Source organism: Parasteatoda tepidariorum, chromosome 8 (genome assembly GCF_982258835.1).
Source record: "Parasteatoda tepidariorum strain Cologne lab strain chromosome 8, Ptep-v5.0, whole genome shotgun sequence".
Taxonomy (NCBI): Eukaryota; Metazoa; Arthropoda; class Arachnida; order Araneae; family Theridiidae; genus Parasteatoda; species Parasteatoda tepidariorum.
The window spans coordinates 44,146,035-44,166,396 of NC_141762.1; the positions used below are offsets into that span (position 1 = coordinate 44,146,035).

At 30.3% G+C, this 20,362-nt stretch overlaps 1 protein-coding gene and 1 long non-coding RNA gene across 2 annotated transcripts in view; one reads left to right on the plus strand and one right to left on the minus strand.

The window, feature by feature from the left end:
- LOC139425710 (uncharacterized) overlaps window positions 1-20,362 on the plus strand; it is a 126,122-nt gene that overhangs the window by 73,628 nt on the left and 32,132 nt on the right. The gene's annotated exons all lie outside the window — the stretch shown is intronic.
- LOC107449122 (putative adhesion G protein-coupled receptor E4P) overlaps window positions 1-20,362 on the minus strand; it is a 55,948-nt gene that overhangs the window by 5,061 nt on the left and 30,525 nt on the right. Inside the window, exons 7-11 of the mRNA XM_043055188.3 lie at window positions 18,079-18,173; window positions 9,239-9,341; window positions 6,343-6,499; window positions 3,231-3,297; window positions 1,775-1,927 (exon numbers count right to left, since the gene is read on the minus strand). Coding sequence (XP_042911122.1) covers window positions 1,775-1,927; window positions 3,231-3,297; window positions 6,343-6,499; window positions 9,239-9,341; window positions 18,079-18,173 — 575 coding nt within the window. The remainder of the gene's footprint in view (window positions 1-1,774; window positions 1,928-3,230; window positions 3,298-6,342; window positions 6,500-9,238; window positions 9,342-18,078; window positions 18,174-20,362) is intronic.

Genomic DNA, 20,362 nt, shown 5'->3' on the forward strand with positions numbered 1-20,362 from the left:
TGTTGCGAGCACTTCCTGCGTGTTTTTATTTTGTATCAATCTTTTAATATAGATTAAAAATAATTCAAAACAAATCGTGATAATTCATAATTTGAACGCATAAATGAGTTTAAACCAATTGATGAGCTTTTGTAACAACTTCCATTCAACATGCAAAACACAATAGGAAGAACTATAACTGTTTAAATGTTTTCAGCGCTGTATCATACTAATAGTAAGATTAAGGATAGCGTTTGCCTTCTGTTAACTGTAACGCTATTCTTTTTGCTACCCCTCTGCCATTTTTATGTTATGGAAAATTTTCGGGCATGCGCTGTGAAATATAAGCTGCGTCAGAGAGAAACCGGAAACACTTTTTTTTTTCTTTTCTTCCAGACGTGGACACGTACCTAGGTTTGCAAAACCCTTAACCGTATAGTCCACGTCTGGACGACAGTCTAGCTCGCACAAAAGTAAACCATTACAAAATTCATAACTGCACAATAAAGATGATACAGATGACAATAAAGATGACAATAATGCGTAAATTTATATTTAAAAAAATTTTTAAAAAAATTTTGAAGCAAAGAGAACAATAAATGAAGCGAATTTTGTTATATACATAATAATTGAAAAAAAAGAAGCAAAAAGAAAACAAAGAAAAAGTAAACGAGGACGAAATGTATAATGAAGGACAAAATCAAAAACTGTTAAACACTATCAAGATTACATAAAAAGTCAGGTTTAATTAAAATTTTAATAAGGAGTCGTTTTGAATGAAAACACTATGAAAAATTTATTTAATGTTACAGCCTGTATTAGTTGAACATCAACGGTTACAATCTAGTTTAGCTCTGTGACAGTCACGTCAGCCAATATTAAATATTCTAAGAACAAATATACAATCCCCCACGTATAGCCTAATACTATAACTATCAATACTCAAATCAAACCAAAGCCATGTTGTTCACTGAGCTTACGAATATTATTGAAACTCTGCTAAGAATTCAAATTATGAATTTTCCGACTGAAGATTCTAGAAATTTTAAAATTAAACTTTGAAATAAATTTTATTTGTAATTTAATTCCATTCCATTTGGACTTTTTAAAAAATGGTTTAAATCATACCAAATAACTTTTGAAATGTATACTTTTAAGGAAATGTTGCGAAATAAGCATTTCCAAGTAATCAGTTTAAATCAGACTGTAACACACAACAAACAAAGAATAAAAATGTATCGAAGGCGCAATTTATTAAAATTGTAATATTGAAATAAAGACATGTCTAGACATGTATTCCCTCATCAAATGTCTCGTTTAATTTAGAATTCATTTATCTAAATTGCTGAAGTAATTCCCTGAGCAAGTACTCCTTAATGCCTGAGGAATAAATTTATAGCAAAATATATTTCATAATTTCAGCTTAGCAATTTGCAAAATTTCATCTCGTTTCGAAAGAAATTTCCAGAATTTCAGGAACCCATCTCAGAGCAATTTATATTTAAGAAAAGAGTTAAAGTAGTCTTTATTTAGAAAATTATTTCCTGGATCATCTAAAATTTTTATTGTTAAACTATAAACGACTTAAAAGCTTAGTAAATTATTAGAAATATGTTTGACAGCATATTAATGTAAAATTCATGAGCAATATGGTTCACTAAAGCTAACGATGATTTTAAAATTAATGGATTTATAAGTATTCTAAGCAAACTGTAAAGTGATAACTTATGCAAATTAATGAAATTCATAGATGATATGTTAAAAATAGATTAATTGTTGATTGATTTATGCTTACTTGCATGTTAACAACTGTCTGTGATCAATAATTTTCAGAGGCTTATAATTAGCGTTCCCTGATGCCTCCAACATAATAAAGTTCATAATGCAAATTGATATTACTGGTCCAAGAACTAAATACACCACATGTTTATCCATTTGTGTCCAACAACTGAAAAAATAATGCGTATATTAAGCACTTTTTACTCGTTAGACTGCTAATCTAGCATTTTGCATGCTTATACCTCTTTTTGTGTATGTTTAATATTTTAGGTTTATTTTGAGTCTTGAATACCCTTTCAAAAAATTGTTTTAGCGTTAAACCATAACACTAGTATTAAATAAAAAATTAAAAAAATTAAAAATTTATGAAAATAAAAATAAAATATAAAAAAATAAAAATAAAATATAAAAAAATAAAAATAAAATATAAAATATGAAAAATTTCATTCGCTAAAAAAATATGCGAATTGAAAATAACAGTTAACATATTTTAAGAGCTCAAAAGCAGGTGCCCATTTTCAAACCTTGCCAGATGTGAATGAGAAAAAAACAAAGAGATTTGAAATATGAAAGTAAAGTTTTCGACGAAATAATGCGCATGCTAAGCACTTTTTACTCTTAAAGCTTGCTAATCTAACTTGTTTCTAATCACTCATGCGAAGTCTTAAAAATGGGCGTCGGTTTTTGAGAGCTTCAAACAAGTAGACTGTAATTTCTAATTGTATAGTTTTATTAACAAATGAAGTTTTTAGTTACGTAATGTCTTACCACTTTAATTTCTTGAAATTATTTATTTAACGTAACACCGGTACTATGAACCATAATTCTGGTACCTTCAAACATAATACGGTGCAACTTTTTTATAATCTCTATGTGGTGTTAAATTGAACCATGTTGGCATTCAATTTGAACCCTAGAATCAACTTTTAGAAAGGCAAAAATATGGTTCATTTTAGCACCATATGAAGGTTGAAGCAATTTTGAACATTATTACAGTTCAATACATTTTAAAATAATTATTTACAGTTCAATACATTTTGAAATAATTATTTTAAAATAATTATTATAAATAATTATTTTAAAATAATTATTTTCAGTTCAATACATTTTAAAATAATTATTTTAAAGTAATTATTTTAAAATATTTACAGTTCAATACATTTTAAAATAATTATTTTAAATAATCATTTTAAATAATTATTTTGAATAATTATTTTAAAATAATTATTTTAAAATAATTATTTACAGTTCAATACATTTTAAAATAATTATTATAAATTTATTAATTCCAATGAATTTCTTGAAAAATAGTTTTATTTTTTTAGTTTAGAGCTGAAAAAATTGAAATATATTTTTTTTTCGGATAATGTATTTTCAATAATATTATTATTAACTTTGTTTTTCTTTTGTTCTTTTATGCTCCACACGTTTTTGATAAATCATTAGCTTTATGAAAAAAAATTAGTGCTTACTGATATTTAGCTCCATATGTATCGAGAAAAAAACACACACCAACAATCGCAATTAGCAAAGAAACACCTAAATTAAAAGAAAAAATCTTTGATTCATTACATATTAGTATAAAACACTTTTAATAAGAAAGAAAAGCTGTAATGCACAATTCGCTTGAACATTATTTGGTAGCAATATATTTCAATGCTTAAATTGAAAAAAAAAAAATAATAAAATTATTGCAATTACAAAAAGTACATCATGCATGCAAAAGTCAAGTAAAATTTCATGTTATTATTATTAAATTCAAATCATTAAAATATAATGTATCATTTTAACTCAAAACTATAGTTGAAAATCATCTGCTTCGTTTACCGACTTGTTTCTAACTCTTGTAAACTATATCTTAAAAATATAACTTTTTCTTTGAAAATATAACTATACCATGAAAACTGTAACTTTTCTATATGTTACTTAAAATCTTTCTATTTTTCTTCAAAGTATAACATTTTGATGAAAAGGATATTTTCTTTTAATTATTTTATTTCTATTATAAGTGCAATCTTTTTGAGATTTCCTAGCAGATGATTTAAAAAAAAACTTCTAAATAAATCTTGGAAGTTCCGTTGCAATGTCTTGTTATAGTAAATGGTAAAAACAGAAGAATTAAAATAGCAACGCCATTTTCCGATATTATGATCCCTAGCACAATATTTAACATAAGAACCTTTGTCTTTAAAGTTTTTAAGTTAATAATATGTTTCAAAAACGTTTTGAAAACTTAGAAATTAGATATTACAATTTAAACACTGATAGCATATTATTCCACTCATTCAATTATACACAGAAGAGCCATTACATTACGACTTTCCTGCTAATAACATGTAGGACCACCTTTAGCCGTCAAAACTGCTAGCACCCGCCGTGGCATTGGTTCCACAAGGTGCTGATAGGTAGTCTGAGGTATCTGGTACCAAGTGCTCACCAACTGGACCTGCAATTCCCTCATATTGCGAGGGGGTAGCGTGGCAGCACGAATTTGGTTTTCCAAGTAGGACCACAAATGCTCTATTGGATTAAGGTCAGGTGAATTTGGGGGCCAAGACATGCCTTGAAAGTCACTGGAATGTTCCTCGATGATTCGACCCTTATGAGATGGTGCATTATCCTGTTGATAAACACCATACTCCGCAGGAAAAACTATTGCCATGAATGGATGAACCTGGTCTGCAACTATGTTCAAGTAGCTTACAGACGTCAGGGATTGCTCTATGAGGATTATGGGTCCTAATCTGCCCCATGGAAACATTGTTCCTGGGCGAGAAACCATGAAAACCTGGGTCAGCCCATTGTTATAGATGGAGGATGGTCATAATGTAATGGCTCTTCCGTGTACAATTCAGTGATAATAATTCTTTCACAATCAATTTAAGTATTGGGTTGTCCGGAAAATAAATTCGTGTTTTTTTCCTTATGAAAATAGAAAATCGCTTCTCTTATGATGATTAACTATTTAATTGAATTATATATTCTCTATTCTGGTCCTATACCTTTTGCGATCCTTCTGACATGATTCCTAGCTCATAAAATGTTTCGTTCAAGCAAAAACCTGACCCATTTGATTTTTGACCTCTTTACTTGAAGTAAAAATTTTCGTCTAAAACTTTCTGAAAAGACCCAAACAAATGTTGTAGACAACCCGTTTTTCGTGAAAACCAGTGATGATGGAATTGATAATTTTCTAGACATTAATGAAGTAAATCACAGACGTCTAACCCTACGGTGCAAATTTCTTCACATAAGAACATGAGGAACACATATGTCGAATTTTAAGAATAAACCTAGGAGTTTTAAATTATCATGAACCATTGAAATCGACAAATTTAATCTCTTAGCGATAATACGAGTTGTTATTCAACAGCTTGAATCGATTAATATCCTTATTGAGCGGCAATGGCTCAGGGGAAGGAGCGTTCGCCTTCCAATAAGATGAACCGAGTTCGAGTCCCTGCGATGGCTGGTCGATACGAATTCCGCATCCGGCTTGCGCCGACCACAGTTCTGATATGAAATATCCTCAGCGGTAGACGGATCATGGGTGAGAGTTACCTTGCCGTCAGGCTAACCACGAAAGGTTTTCGCAGCCCTCCTCTCCCTGTAACGCAAATGCGGGATAGTTCCATCAAGAAGTCCTCCACGAAGGCAAAATTTCTCCCAAAAAACTTGATCCAGGAGTTCTCTTGTCTTCTGGATTGGATTCAAAATTATAAAGTTACGTACTTGAATATTGTTAGTCGTAAACCCAAAAATTGGTAGGGCTGTTCAACGACGATTATAAAAAAATATCGTAAAAATTGCGTCTTTATCAGCCCAAACTGTCGTAGTGCATCTTCGTGTGTCTGAATTAAAATTTTGACGGATCGATATTTTAAAAACCAGCTTTGGGCACTGGCGTTCTATCAATACATATTCTTCAAACACATCAGATAATTTCTTTCTTGCTTGAGCAGAATTTTCGCCTTTTTGATAGTTAAAAAGGAAAATGCGCCGAAAATGTAGCTTTTCACTTTCTACATTTGAAAGGTCATGAACCAAAAACTACTGCATGAAATCAATCTAACTTTTTCACAACTAAGCTTTCATGTATTGACTTTCAATATTTATAATGATGATACGACTTAAGTGTAAAGTTGTCTGCGAAAAATATAATGAAAACCTCTGTTGACGAAAACAAACTGAAAAACAAAATTTCTTTCCGAACAAACCTGTGCATTGAAATAATAACCTTATTTGTTACATTTTTACATTTTAGATTAATATATTATAACTAAATAATTGTTGTTGTTGTTTCTAATCCCCAAAAGGTCCATCCCAATTAGACCAAATCCATAAGTCCAAAAATGTCCAGAAAGTCTAAAAGCAGATGAGGTTTTGAAAAACCTCATCGATCTTAAAATCGATACAATTTAGAATATGCTCGGGCGGAGCCTGAGAAGTCCTACGTTTAGTGCAAAGTCCACTACATTTAGTTCAGAGTTTAGTGAAACTAAATAATTAACTCACACTTAAATAGTACTGAGATGCGTTAATTAACTTTTTATTAAACTTTGATAAGACAATTTTTTTTCTTACCCCAACCGACAAGCATGTTTTGAAATCGATTTAACAAGCCATTTCTAGGTACTACAAATGCAACCATGCTGTAAACGTGCAAAGATTCCAGAAACATAAACATAAAACAGGCAGTGAAGAAGAAATGAAGGGCCACTGACACAACTGTGCATAAATCCTGCAACAACAAAAAAAGACTTGATTGAAAATAAACTAACAAAAATGTTTTGAAACGAACGTTTAAAGATTTTTGTACTGCCTCACATAACGCAAAATCTCACAATTGCATTTCAGATGATGTTGCGTTTCAGGTCAACAGCTTCTAAAAGAGAGAACGCCTCCGCATGGATCAATTTAATACTCCGACTAAACTAAACTCAGTGGCGCGACAGCCCATAGAGGGCCAAGGCCTACTCTGCCCATCTCAGTTTTCTTGACCTTGGGCTCTGGGATGCAGGAGCTGATGTTCCGGTGAGTTATTCAGCCGAAAGTGTAACCCCCAGTGTTTAGTTCCCAAGCATGCTTGGTACTCATTTATCGACCCACTGAAGGGATGAAAGGCTGAGTCAACCTTGCCCGGCCCGAAGATCGAACTCAAGACCTGTGGCTCGGGAGCGCGAAGAGCGGCACTCAGCCACCGGGTGACTCCGACTAAGTGAATACAAACTGCGCAATGCTTGAAAAATAAGAAAAATGTCACAACCGATTCTCGTTTATGATAAAGCGCGCGAAGGCCTTCTCTCTACCTGGAGGTGTTGTTGGGGCACTCCCAGAGATTAGCGAATATTCGAGACAATGATTTCATACTTGGGATACAAATCAGGTTAATATCAAATCAAAATGGATTTTGAAATATATTTTAAACACCAAATATATAGCATATTTTATATCAAAATACTCCTTAATTTTTCAATAGTTAGGAAACGTTTTTGTAAATTGTTCATTTTGTTCTTTTTTTGCGAGAGATTAAAGTTACATCTTTTAAAGAAAGCATCTGTTAAAGATTTATAAATGACTCTGACAAACGCACTAATAGCTGTTTATTATTAATTGCCACGGCTCGACATTTCATACACTGACGTTATTTCTGAATACAACCCTATCGATAAGTGTTATAATAATAACCAAACAAGCCTTTAAATTGAAAGCAAAAATTGGTTTTGTATAAAAAGAATGATAGCTTTCTTTGATCGACTTAAAGTAACAAATCTTATCACGGCCTAAACTGGTGCATTTCCCCATTACAGCCTTAAAAGGGAACACTTCATGCCATACTAAACCACTTCAAATACGTTAACTAAGGTACAAAAACGTTTTAAAAAAAGTCGCGGAAATGTTTTTTCGTAATTCATGAAAGTATTCACTTCTCAACAAGCCAAATTTAAATTATTTATATTATATTTAAGAAAAAAACTCTTACAGGAATAAAACGTTCACGCTTATACTTTTTGTCATATATATACGAGGGTTGCTATTTATATTTCTGGCCTAATAATGAAAAAACAAATATGAAGGATCGAAATCGGTTTTATTGTTTTTCAAAATATTCTCCATGATGATCAATACACTTTTGCATGCGTTTGAACCAATTTTCAAAGCACTTTTTCCAGTCCGATTGAGGTAACTCCAAAACATACGTTTTGAATGCATCAACTGCTTCTTCGGGGGTCGAAAATCGTTGTCCACGTAATTTATTTTTGATTTGTGGGAATAAGAAGAAGTCATTGGATGCCAAATCAGGGCTGTACGGTGGATGACCCATCAGTTCGATCTTTCGCTCCGTCAGAAATGCCTTTGTTTGAGTCTATGTGTGAGAGCTCGCATTGTCATGATGAAGAATGATTCGCCTGTTCTTCTGCCTTTTTCGAATTTCTCCGATGACTTCTGGCAAACAAATGGTCGTGTGCCATTCAGAATTGACCGTCCTGCGTTGCTCTAACGCCACTGTTGCCACATGACCGTTAATGACGAAGAAACAGGCAATCATTTGTTTCGATGTGCTTCTTCCTCGAACAACTTTTATTGGTTTTGCCTCCTCTTGGAAGATCCATACAGTTGATTGCTGTTTTGTTTCCGGCTCATATGCATAGATCCATGATTCGTCACCTGTGTAGATGTTATACACAACCGTTGATGTACCTTGAACGTATTTTTCCAACATTTCCTTGCACCAATCAACACGAGCCTTTTTTTGAGCGTTTGTCAGATTATGCGGGATCCAACGCAAACAAATTTTTTTTACGCTCAAATGTTCATGCAATATTTTATTGATGCTAGTCATACTAATGTCCAAAGACGCCTCTATCTCACGGTATGTCACATGACGATCAGTTCACGCACAGCATCGATCTCTTCTGGCACAACAACAGATTTTGGACGATCTGCACGGGATTCGTCCTGGATCGAACATCGACCACGATTAAATTCGTTATACCAATTTTTTACAGTGCTGTAGGATGGCGCTTTATCGCTGAGTAAAGAATTAAGTTCATCGAAGCACTCTTGTCTTGACGATCCACGTCGAAAGTTATGAAAAATAATGGCACGAAAATGTTCACGATTCAATTCCATTTTTTGAAAGAGAAGAACTTTTCAATTTACTGTCAACAACACAAATGAAGCTATAATGGTAAATCGTCTGCTGAATTTATGTTCAAAAATATCAAAAGTAAAAATATCAATTAAAGTCATCTGCAGTCGCCTAGCAACACATATTGTTGCCGAGGCCAGAAATATAAATAGCAACCCTCGTATATTTAAAAAAATATTTTTACTGAGCAATATTTTAAGTTCGAACAATATAAACTGCAAAATCATTAACTAACGAATATAATGTTTGTTGCAATAATCAAAATGTTGTAACAACCAGATAAATGTAGCAATCAAAAAATAACATTAAGTTCAGATAAAAACTTACCGGATTGTCTTCAGATATTTCATATGGAAACATTAGGAACAAATGAGCAATTAGCAATGCTATCTCCATATTCATTTGAATTACTCTATCAACAGTGAAAACTCTAAAAAATAAGAGTTTAGTTTTGACAAACATAAACTTGATACAAACTCAGCATAGTTAATACAAATACTAGTTTAATTCAAACTTAAATTAATGTAAACTTAAACTACCTAATAAAACGTAATTTAAGCTCGAATTATATAATAGGGAACTAATATATACTCGAATTACTTAATACAAACTTAACTTTATATAAATACATAATAATTAATACATAATCAGCTATTTAAATGAATCAATGAAATTAATGAAATTAAATGAAATTAAATTACTTAATGCAAACTGAAACTATTTCTTACAAACTTACATTTAAATTTGAATTTTTGACAGGTTTAAATGGTGTTGATATAAAATTTCGAATCATTTATAATGCATTTTGAATAAAAAATAATAAGCAAGTGAGTGCAAAAAGTTCTAATTTGTTTTAAATTTTAAAATCTGAGTAACATAATTTTTAAAGAAAAACGAAGAACGCGTGCTATAAAATGAGGTTAAACGAAGGCACAAAATACCTCCATATGAAAAAAATACCCATTTTTAATAACTTAACTTAAGAGAAATTAGATTTATTACCGCATTATCATCATTTTTTTAAATTATAACTACGAATAGCAAAAGTGACGAATTCGGAATTTTCTCAAAATTTTTCTTCCAAGTACAAGTTTAATAATGTTAAGGCTATGTTTATATCTAAGAGTTGTCTAAATGAAAACTGGGTATGCATGATATAGTCAAATAAGCAGCTAAACAGCTTCACCCTTCAGGGCTATGAGTTTGGATAAAAGGAGTAAACCAATGACTGGCGTATAACTATTGAACCAGTGCTCAACAGAGCATTTAAGGTGAATGTAAAGTAGTGCTGACATAGATTATTTCCCCAAAAAAAGAGCAGTAGAACGGGTTATTGAGCGTGATGTGGACATGTATCGCTGAATGTTTGCTGTTTATGGCAAACGCTATCTAGGAAAAACGGCTGCAAAAAGTATCGTAAAAGTTTGTGAACAGCGAGAACATAAATATCGAATCTGTCAAGACCCAGTATAAGCTAACCCTTTGATCTCCAGTTAATCCATTGTTATTAATAATGAAGTGATTAGATGTAGTTGTTCTGTGATGACTCCTGACATATGTGCAGGATTTTGTCTGAGAGGAATAAAAGAAAGATACAATCACTTTCAGCCACTAAAAATTACGCTACTTAACATTGTTTTGGCTTAGACGCACCCCTCTTAGCTCAATTTTACAGTTACTTTAAATAATCAGAGTGATCTGGTTAATAAGTGTACCCCATTTAGCGAAGTACTTTCTCTTATAACACTGAATGGTGACACTTCTATGTCCGCTTCTCATTTGAACAATCCGTAACCTTGTAATTTTGAACCCAACTCGAAAGACGAACGAACTCCTGGATCAAGTATTAAAAAGAGTCAGCTCTCTTGGAGGAATTTTGATGAAACTACAATAACCCGCATTTGCGTTTCATGGAAAGTAAAACCATGAAAACCTTCCACGGTTTGCAGAGGGAATATAATTTATAATCCGTTTCCCACTAAGGATATTTAAGTCATCACTGTGGTCGGTGCAAACCGGAAATCATATCGACCATTCGAACCGGGCCACCTCACTAGGAAGCAAACTATCTATTCCTTCATTTGCTGTTTACAGCCAGTTACAAAATAAAATCATTATATTTAGGATAAATATCCCTTACAAAAAAATAAGGTGTTTTTAAGGTTTACAAATGTAAAATATACACCTGAGGAAGAAAATGAGGTTAGATTATGCACCAAAGATAACCTCGTTGAACCTCATGAAACCTCACAAAATCACCCTTTATATTATAACTCAGTAATACTATTAGTTGAGATCGAGTGAAATTATTCACACCTCTCATATATTTGTTTATTTGAAGTATAGAAAAAATAACCCGTATCCCTCAAAAGCAACCTCCCTTAGCTAAGTAGATTTCAATCATTCTCAAAGCAACCTCAAGTGTGAATAAATTAACTTCATACACTTTGATTATATATCTTGAGAGATTGATTTTTTAAAGTTGTTCTTGAAGTCAAGATCAAATAAACCTCAAATCAACCTTAAATTTTTATAACGGTAGTTCTAAATAGTGCAGAGTCATACTACCATTGCTTTGTTTGAAGTTTCTCATACCATTTCTCTGCTTATGTCGTCGAAAATTTATATTTGTGAGATCAATTCAAAGCAACCACATAGCAACACGAAAACTTCTAAATTGGAACAAACAAAAGAATCCAAATAGAGCAATTAATACCTAGGTCTGATTATTGTCCCTATAAAAATACGAGAAATCAGATTTACTCTCTACATCCTAGGCTAAATATCGAAACCATTCCACCATAAATTCCCTAATTAACCATTCAAATGTGAGATTACTCATTTCTATTATTTTGAAATTATAACAAATTAGTTTCAAATATGATTTATTTCATTTTATCTCAGTTTTCGACTTTAAATTCACATGAATACATTTTGACTTTAAAGAAAATTATGTAAGAAAATAGTAGTAAAGTTTCAAGAATTTAGACATTCTCTTTCAAAATCAAGAGGTTCTTATTTCAAACCTCTTAAAAATTGTTGCATAAATTATAAGTGCAGAATAAGTAGTTTTAGTACTATTATAAAATGAGAATTTATTTTGGGTATCAGTACATGTCCTGAAAATAGGTACAATTATTAAAACATTTATTTATTTAAAGAATTATCAATTCATTATGTTTATATTTTGCTTTAAAAAAAACAATACAAATGCGCGAAAGAAACCAAGCTTATAAATTCTATTAGACGTCACGATTCATAAATATTTTACATTAAGCAGATTTCTAAAAATACATTTTAAAATGTATTTAAAAATACCACAGAGCTGTGTTAAGAAAAGCAAGTCGTGAAATTTATGGGCTTTTAAGGACTTGTATAGGACAATTTTGCTTTGAATATTTAATGAAAAGAATTAGAGAATTAATACATTAGTTTAACCCTCGCAACTGGCCTCAGGACAACTAAATATATCAAATAGCGATTAAAAAATATTATCAGCCCCACGCCACCCAATTCCCACATTGTTTTCATGAAAAATGCACCAAATGCGCATTTTATTTTTATTTTTAAAAATGGAATTATGAATATTTTATAATATTTTATAATATTCTAAAAAATACTATTTTTTCACGATTGTTTCTTAAGACTCTTTTTCTTTTTAGAAATGAATCTCGTAATGTTTACCAGATTTTAAGAAATACTTCAAAAGAAATAACTTTCGAAATTAAAATTTTTAACTGATTTAAAATTTTCTGTTTTTAATAAATGGCCACATCCTTACATGATAGATATTTAACATTTTGAAAAGAACTAATCACGCACTTAATAGTTATTATTCCAATTAAAATGAATTTCGTTGAATTGTAATCACACATTAATTAACATGCTACCAATTTTGCCAATTTGCTAAACCATCAGTGGGTTAAAAGTTATCATAAGACAAATATTATTCCATGACTGTTTTATTTTATAACCGTCGTTAAACAGTCGACCAGATTTTGAGTTTACGACTACCAATGTTCAAATCTGTAGCCTTGTAATTTTGAACCCAATGAAAAAGACAAGGGAACACCTAGAGGAAGTATTGGGTTAAATTTGCCTTTGCGGAGGACTTTTTGATGAAACTAACCAGCATTTACTTCACATGGAGAAGAAAACCACGGAAACTTCCAACTGTTAGTCTGACGACAAGGGGACTCTAACCCATGATCTGTCTACCACTGAGGATATTTTACGTCAGCACTGTGGTCAGTGCAAGCCAAATGCGGAATTCGTATCGACCAGCCATTGCTGGGATTCAAACCCGGTTTACCTCATCGTCATTGGAAGGTGAACGCTTTAACCACTCAACCATTACGGCTCAGGCGAGCTCTATTGAAATATTTATGACTATTTGAATTAGTGCAACAAAAATTTCCCTCCTTTTTCTCCCTTTTTTTTTTTTTTTTTTTTTTTTTGTAAAATGGGAAGTTTTTAAACAGTTGCCACCACTTTAGATTTCAGGTATTGGGTATACATTTTTATAAATGGATCTTAGGATAGATATTTTTTCGTGTGAATCCTTAAAACTTAACTTCATAAACACTTATTTACAATCACCTTAAATCTGAGGTAACTAAAGAGCGACAATGAAGCGACATCGTTATCTGGCAATTACTTTTCGATTCATATCTTGCTCCCAGGGCTAAAGAGAATAGAAGGGCTAGCTCACTCCGCTCTTAGAGCTGAAGCTACGATTTCCCTCCTCATGACGTCACTGTGTCCACAGATCTCGGAGATCGCAATCAAAGATATTAATAACTTTGCATCTTTCTCTTTGTAAAAATAAGTTTAGACTTTTTCTGGTTATTAGCTTTCAAACTTTATGTAATTAACACATTATTTCCGTTCACAAACATAGTTCAAAAAACCTTTCTTGGCCATTATATTAAAAAAATTACCATTTTAAACTTATAAAAATGTTTTACAAGTTGGAAAAAATGACGCTATAAATACTTTATTTTAAAAAGTTCAGTTTTAACTTTAATTATTAAGAAAAATGAAAGCATATATCGACACTTTTTTTATCTACATATTCTTTTATAACAATATGTTGAGTTAAATTTAGAATCCCTGATTTTGAAATATGCCGTTAATAGCAATCTGTTCATACTTAATCAGTAGGAAACATCTACCTTAAACGCTAATTACTGAAACAAAATAATAATTTAGGTTCATAATGACATTAGAAATTTTACAATTGTTTATAGATATTTAAATTCACGATGATATAATTTATAGATATTTAAATTAAGAGAATATAATTTTTAAAAAAAATCATAAATATTTAGAATAACTACATTAAAAAATATGTTATGAAATTAGGAAAATTCCTACTATATACTATATATCTAACTATATATAAAAATCCAATGATGGTGTCGCACCAGCCAATGAAATCTAAGGTATCACGTGACAGTATGAAAGAAGTAGCTAATCCAAGCGAGGATGCAGTTTTAAGCCAATCAGAAAAGAGAACGCATTCGCGTCAAAGCTTTTTGTTGATTTACTTTTAGTGGGTTTTTGCTGATTACATCTCATCTTATCTTATCATTCTTATGCCTATCCAGTGATTGATATCTTTTAATGTTTACATTTTTGTTGTTTGCTATTATAAAGCTTACTGAGGCTTGCTTACTTTAAAATGGTTAAATTTTAAATCACATTTATTTATTCAACTCATTTCAATCATTTGGAATTTCAGTATAATGTCTGACAGGACAGATCGCGATCGAGAATATCGCAGACAGCGGAGATTGGATCCCACGTTTCGTCAAAATGAACAAGAGCGTCGAAGAATAAATCGACAAAATAATCGAGAGCTTACTAATGCCCGCCAAAGCGAAAATCGAAGTAGGGCAGCTAATCGTCTTCGAGAAATAGATGAAAATCAGTATTTGGGAGAATCGTACAGTCGTACTCATGCTCTGCCGCGCATTTATATCCTTATATAAATGTATTAAAATTTGTTTGCGAAGCAAACAAAAAAGAATTGCGTAGCAATTCTCGGGGGCTGGCGAGCGGTAGCCCTAGTTTTATTTATACTTTTTATTTACATTTTAATTTTCTTTAACTTTATCCATTTTTTTATTTTTTTCACCTGCTTTTCTTTTTGAAGTAACGAGGCGGTTTCTAGTTAGATGATGAATTTTTATAAAAGTTCTTAACGACAGAATAACCGTATTGCTGCTTTATATTAACTGTGTCATTTCGGAATCCATTCTTTGCATAGTTGTTCATTTACTTTAGGGAACACGCGGAAAATTATATTTTTTCCTTTTGTTTTTATATCAAAAATTTTTCGAGTTTCAATCGCGCAAACTGGCTTTTCGATAATAGTTCTAAATTCCTGTAAATTCACTGCAGAAACTGAGGAAAGTCATTATAGAAAATAACAAATGTCTTAGAATATCTCGCAAAAAGAAATGCTCCAATATTAGTTAGAGCTAGTAAGGCCGAACGCTCCGTTCTTGAAGTAAAAGGGCGAGCTTTGCGCCAAAGTGACGTCACTAGAGAAAATCGGAGGATTGGCGCTGCGAGAGCTACTTCAAAGGAGTGAATCAGCCCTTCTATTCTTTTTAGCCCTGTCTTGCTCAGGGCTTGCTCCACCTTGTTAACAAAAAATATATGCAGCTGTTGATGGATCATGGATTATGCTTAGTCATTTTTGTGACCGGGCTAATCATGAGAAGTTTTCGTGGTTTACTTGTCCACGAACCATAAATACGAGCTTGTTTCATTCAAAGAGTTTTGCGGTGTCAAATATTGATGCAGCCGTAAATCCACTATGAATTAACCCTTAACACGGGTTACAAAATAAAATGTATTTGTTAGAATATCTTTTTAAATGTTGTAAATTTCTTATATTCTTTTTAAATTTTGAGCGTACTTGCGAAATATCAAGCAAACTAATAAATAAAAAATATGTACAGAAACATGCATAATAATTGAATCAAGAATGTAATTTTTTTTCCAAATTATGGAGGGAAAAAATGTTTTTAGAAATTTTTTCACTCAACAGCGTAGGTCTACTAGTTCTTGCTGAAGAAATAATCGAAAGAGGTTAGCACCAAAAAAAAATAATGAAAGAAAAAATTTGAAAATATTAAACTGAAGAATCCCGTCGAAAATTCTTCCAAAAACATTAATACTTTTTGAATGGCTAATTGCTAGTTGGTAGTTGGCTAATTTTTGAAAAATTAGCTATTTTAGAATGATTGTATGTATGTCCTAAGGAGCATCCATGAGTATTTGCAAGGGAAGCTTCACAATTGCAGAACGTAAAAAAGCCCAATTTGATTTTCAAAAATACTATAAAAACTAAGAAATTAGCAAAAAGAATTATCAAAAACTATAAAATCTATGCAAATATGAATAAAACTGGCTTAGAATTTGAAAAGAGACCATATTAAATACTAATTATGAGTATTAAATTTCCTTTTTAACTGTTGTTTTCCAACATGCGTGTTTGATACAATCAATACGCTCACTACTAGGATGTTTCTATTAATTAACAATCAGTATTCAATATTGTAATGCCATAATAGGCATTAAATATTTCCCAGCTTCTAAAATTTCTTTGATTTCGTAAATTTAATTCTTTTTAATCATTCCTAATTTAATTTTAATTAAGTTCAATTAATTATTTAATTTTATTACATTTCATAAAAAGCTAATATAAATATTTTATTCTCTTCTTAACAATCCATGTAACGGCTAATTTTTTAATTCAATGAAAATGTAAAACTCATTAATTCACTGGTCGCTACTAAATCGAAAGCAAACTATTTGTAACTGTTTATTCTTTATTTCTCTTACCACAAAAATGTTTCAGTTACAGAGTTGTACTTATTCTCCCGATCATTTTTGGCGATTAGCGATAGCCAAATTACTTTCAATTTAATATTGATTAAGTGAGATTAGCTTTGTTTTTGACTATTTTATCTTTTGATAAATCGCCAACCATGGATCTCTTCCCATGCTCTATTGGGAACAATTCAGTCACTTTTTATTTTGGCTGTTGATTAGGCTGGTCATGGGGGATTTATCTCCCATGGCCTGTCCTCATTGATATTATTATACAAAATTTATTATTTCACTTAAAAAGTCCTTTGTATAAAATATTCTTTAATTTTGTGTCTCGAGTTCTACAACTGTTACTGAATAAAGATTTTATTATGATCCTGATTTCGTCATGATTTCAATTATACCATACAACTGCAACCGCATCAAATTACATCAATTTAAATACTAAATTCTTTATTCAGTAAATATGAAATAAGCTGACATTTTAAATTTCGAATGAATAACAAAAAATCTAAACTGCTTTTCTAATACAGTAAGTAAAATTTTAAAAATTTTGAAATTGCAATGTAAAAATTACTGAATACAAAATATGTCTGACTTTACATCATACTTTACTTTAATAATTATTAAAGTTACTATGTAAAAACTACTCAATACAAAATATGTCTGACTCTACATCATACTTTAATAATTAAAGTTACTATGTAAAAACTACTGAATACAAAATATGTCTGACTCTACATCATACTTTACTTTAATAAATTTTAAATTTATTATGTAAAAACTACTCAATACAAAATATGTCTGACTCTACATCCTACTTTATTTTAATAAAATTTTAAATCTCATTACTTGCATTAATTTGAACAGCCACTTTATAATAAAAGGCTAACCTTTTATTATAACCATGGAAATTTCTTTTACTTACACAATTATTTGAAAAAACTTTGCTTTCTACATTAACAAATTGATTAGATTCACAGATGAAGCTACGCGAAGCATTTTTGCAATAAACATTCAAAAACGTGCAAAGTTTACAAAATTTTGCTAACGTGCTAATTAAACTCTCCATTTATTAAATAACTTTAAGTAAAAACGCAAATTGGATTCATTAAATGAAATAACAGAAACTCATTAATTCAATAATACCTTTTAAACAATTGAACGAAGTAAAACGTATGAAATTAAATGTTCAAAAAATGACATAATATGTAATAAAAAAGACACCATCTTCATTTAAAAACATTTTAACATTTCTGCGCACGGAATAAAAGAATTGGGTTAATTAAATTTTCGAGAGCGCAGCTTTCAAGATATCTTACCTCATTATAATGAAAATTATCAAAGTTAAAGACACCATAACTAAAAGAACTGTACTCGCTGTCTTTGTTACAACTACAGCTACTGTTTTCTCAACCTAGGAAAAGACATTTTTTTTAAAGAATAAAAATATATATCGCTACATTTACAATGAATAATTATAATATGTCTAAAAATATTTCTCACAATTATTCGCCTTCAATTATTTTTCACAAAATAATTCAAAATATTTTTCACAAAATAATTAAGAATATTTTTTGCGAATCTTGAAAACTTAACAACAAATAACTTCAAAAGTTAAATTATTATGAAACTGTTAATATCTTTAAAACAATTATTATAATCAAATATTTGCGTTTAATTATGCTTGTTAAATTTTTTCCCTTGTTTTAATTGAAATTGAAGTTTTACATTTGATATTTCCGTCTTTCTATTTGATTGCTATTAAATCGTTTATCAAATTGTTTTAAATTTAGCTTATACATTTTTCATGCTTACGTATTGCATGTTTGTCATAACAGCATGCGTATATTAGTTATCAGCTAATTAATTTGTTCTGATTTAATTTACAACACTTTAAAGAAATCATAGTATTTCGTATAGAAATAATTGTTCAAAAAGTATGTAAAGAAAATGTTAGGAACAATATATTGTTGTGATATAAGGAAAAGTTACATATACTTCTAGAATAAATCCTTTTCTTTTTGCAAAAAGTCTAAAACATCAATTGATTGGAACAATAAGGCAATGTCTAAAAATGATAACGACAATTATGTCTGGAATTCATTAATAGTTTTCAACGATTATAACTATTTAATTATTTTTTCAATATTAAGTTCGATTATACATTATATTTAAATAATATGCATTTTATTCACCTTTTTATTTATATCATGCTGTTAAATGCGATGATAGAATTAACTCTATCAAAAAATTTAGGACTCAAATAATTAATTATTTATCTTAATCTGTTGACTTAACTATTAAAATTCTTTTAATTAAAAAGTTACATTTTTAATTATTTTATCTAAAATAGATTAAAGATACTTGAATTAAAAAGACTTTCTCTTAAGATGAGGTATCGTTTCTTCGTGAGTGTGTTTATAAATCTCTCTAGGTGTATCATTTCTGAAGTTTTTTCTATTAGCAAAAGAAATGTGAACGATTCTCCTAAAAAAAGGATATTTTAGCTAATCTTACAACATTAATCTTCAGTTTATTATCGGATTTTATAAACAAATATTTATTTCGGAAAAAAAGTTTTTTAAATTTATTTGTTATAATTACATAAAAAAACATGTTTTTTTGTGTATTTTCCTTTTCTGGTTAACATTTGATCATTTTTAAAAAACATTAGAAATAAGACTGAATTAAAAACGGAACCCTTTTTTATGAAAGAATTGAATGCAATGGTAAAATTATACGAAGAAAGAAATAGAAAAATAGAAAATGGAAATTGAAATTAATTTTTTAAAAATTTCATGTTTGACTCAATAAACAAAATAAGGTAATAAACAATCAATTTAACCACACTTGTGCTTAAGTAACATAAAAATCAGAGATAAATTACTATACAAGTACGTTCAATAAACTCCCATCGTTACTCGTTCCTTGTTTGAACAGAGCTACTATAAATAAGTAAAAAGAAAAAATAGTCTGCAAGTTAAATTTCAACAACTCATCTGTAATCTTGTGAGAAAAAAAATCGTTTTCCATAGATCTCTTCTTAAAAGATATATATAAAAATTAATGATTTCTAGGATTGAAGGCTAAAACTTGCACCCGATGACCAAATTTTAAGATCTTAGCGCACACAATTTGGGAGTTATAAGAAAGTGAGGAGATACCCAAATAGGCTTATTTACCTTTTCTTCTTATTTACCTTTTCCCTTTGTTCTTTTCTCTCTGTTCTTCTTTTATTCGATTTCTTTCTATCTTTCTTACTTCTTCTTTTAAGCTTCTTTCTTCTCCTTTTTTTTTTTTTTTTTTGCTAATTTCTTTTTCTTTTTTTCTTATTTTCTCCTTCTTTTCCTTTTTATTCTTCTTTTCTTTTCTTCTTATTGTTCTTTTTCCTTTTATTCATATTCTTCCTCTTTCTCTACTAATTCTTTTTCCATATCTTCTTATCAGCTTTTTCTTCCTCTTCTTTTTCTTTCTATTCTCCTTCTTTTGTTTGCTTCTTCTTTTTTACCTCCTTTTTTCTGCTTCTTCTTTTTTTACCTCTTCTTTTTCTGCTTCTTCTTTTCCTACCATTTCTTTTTCTACTTCTCCTTTTTCTACTTCTCC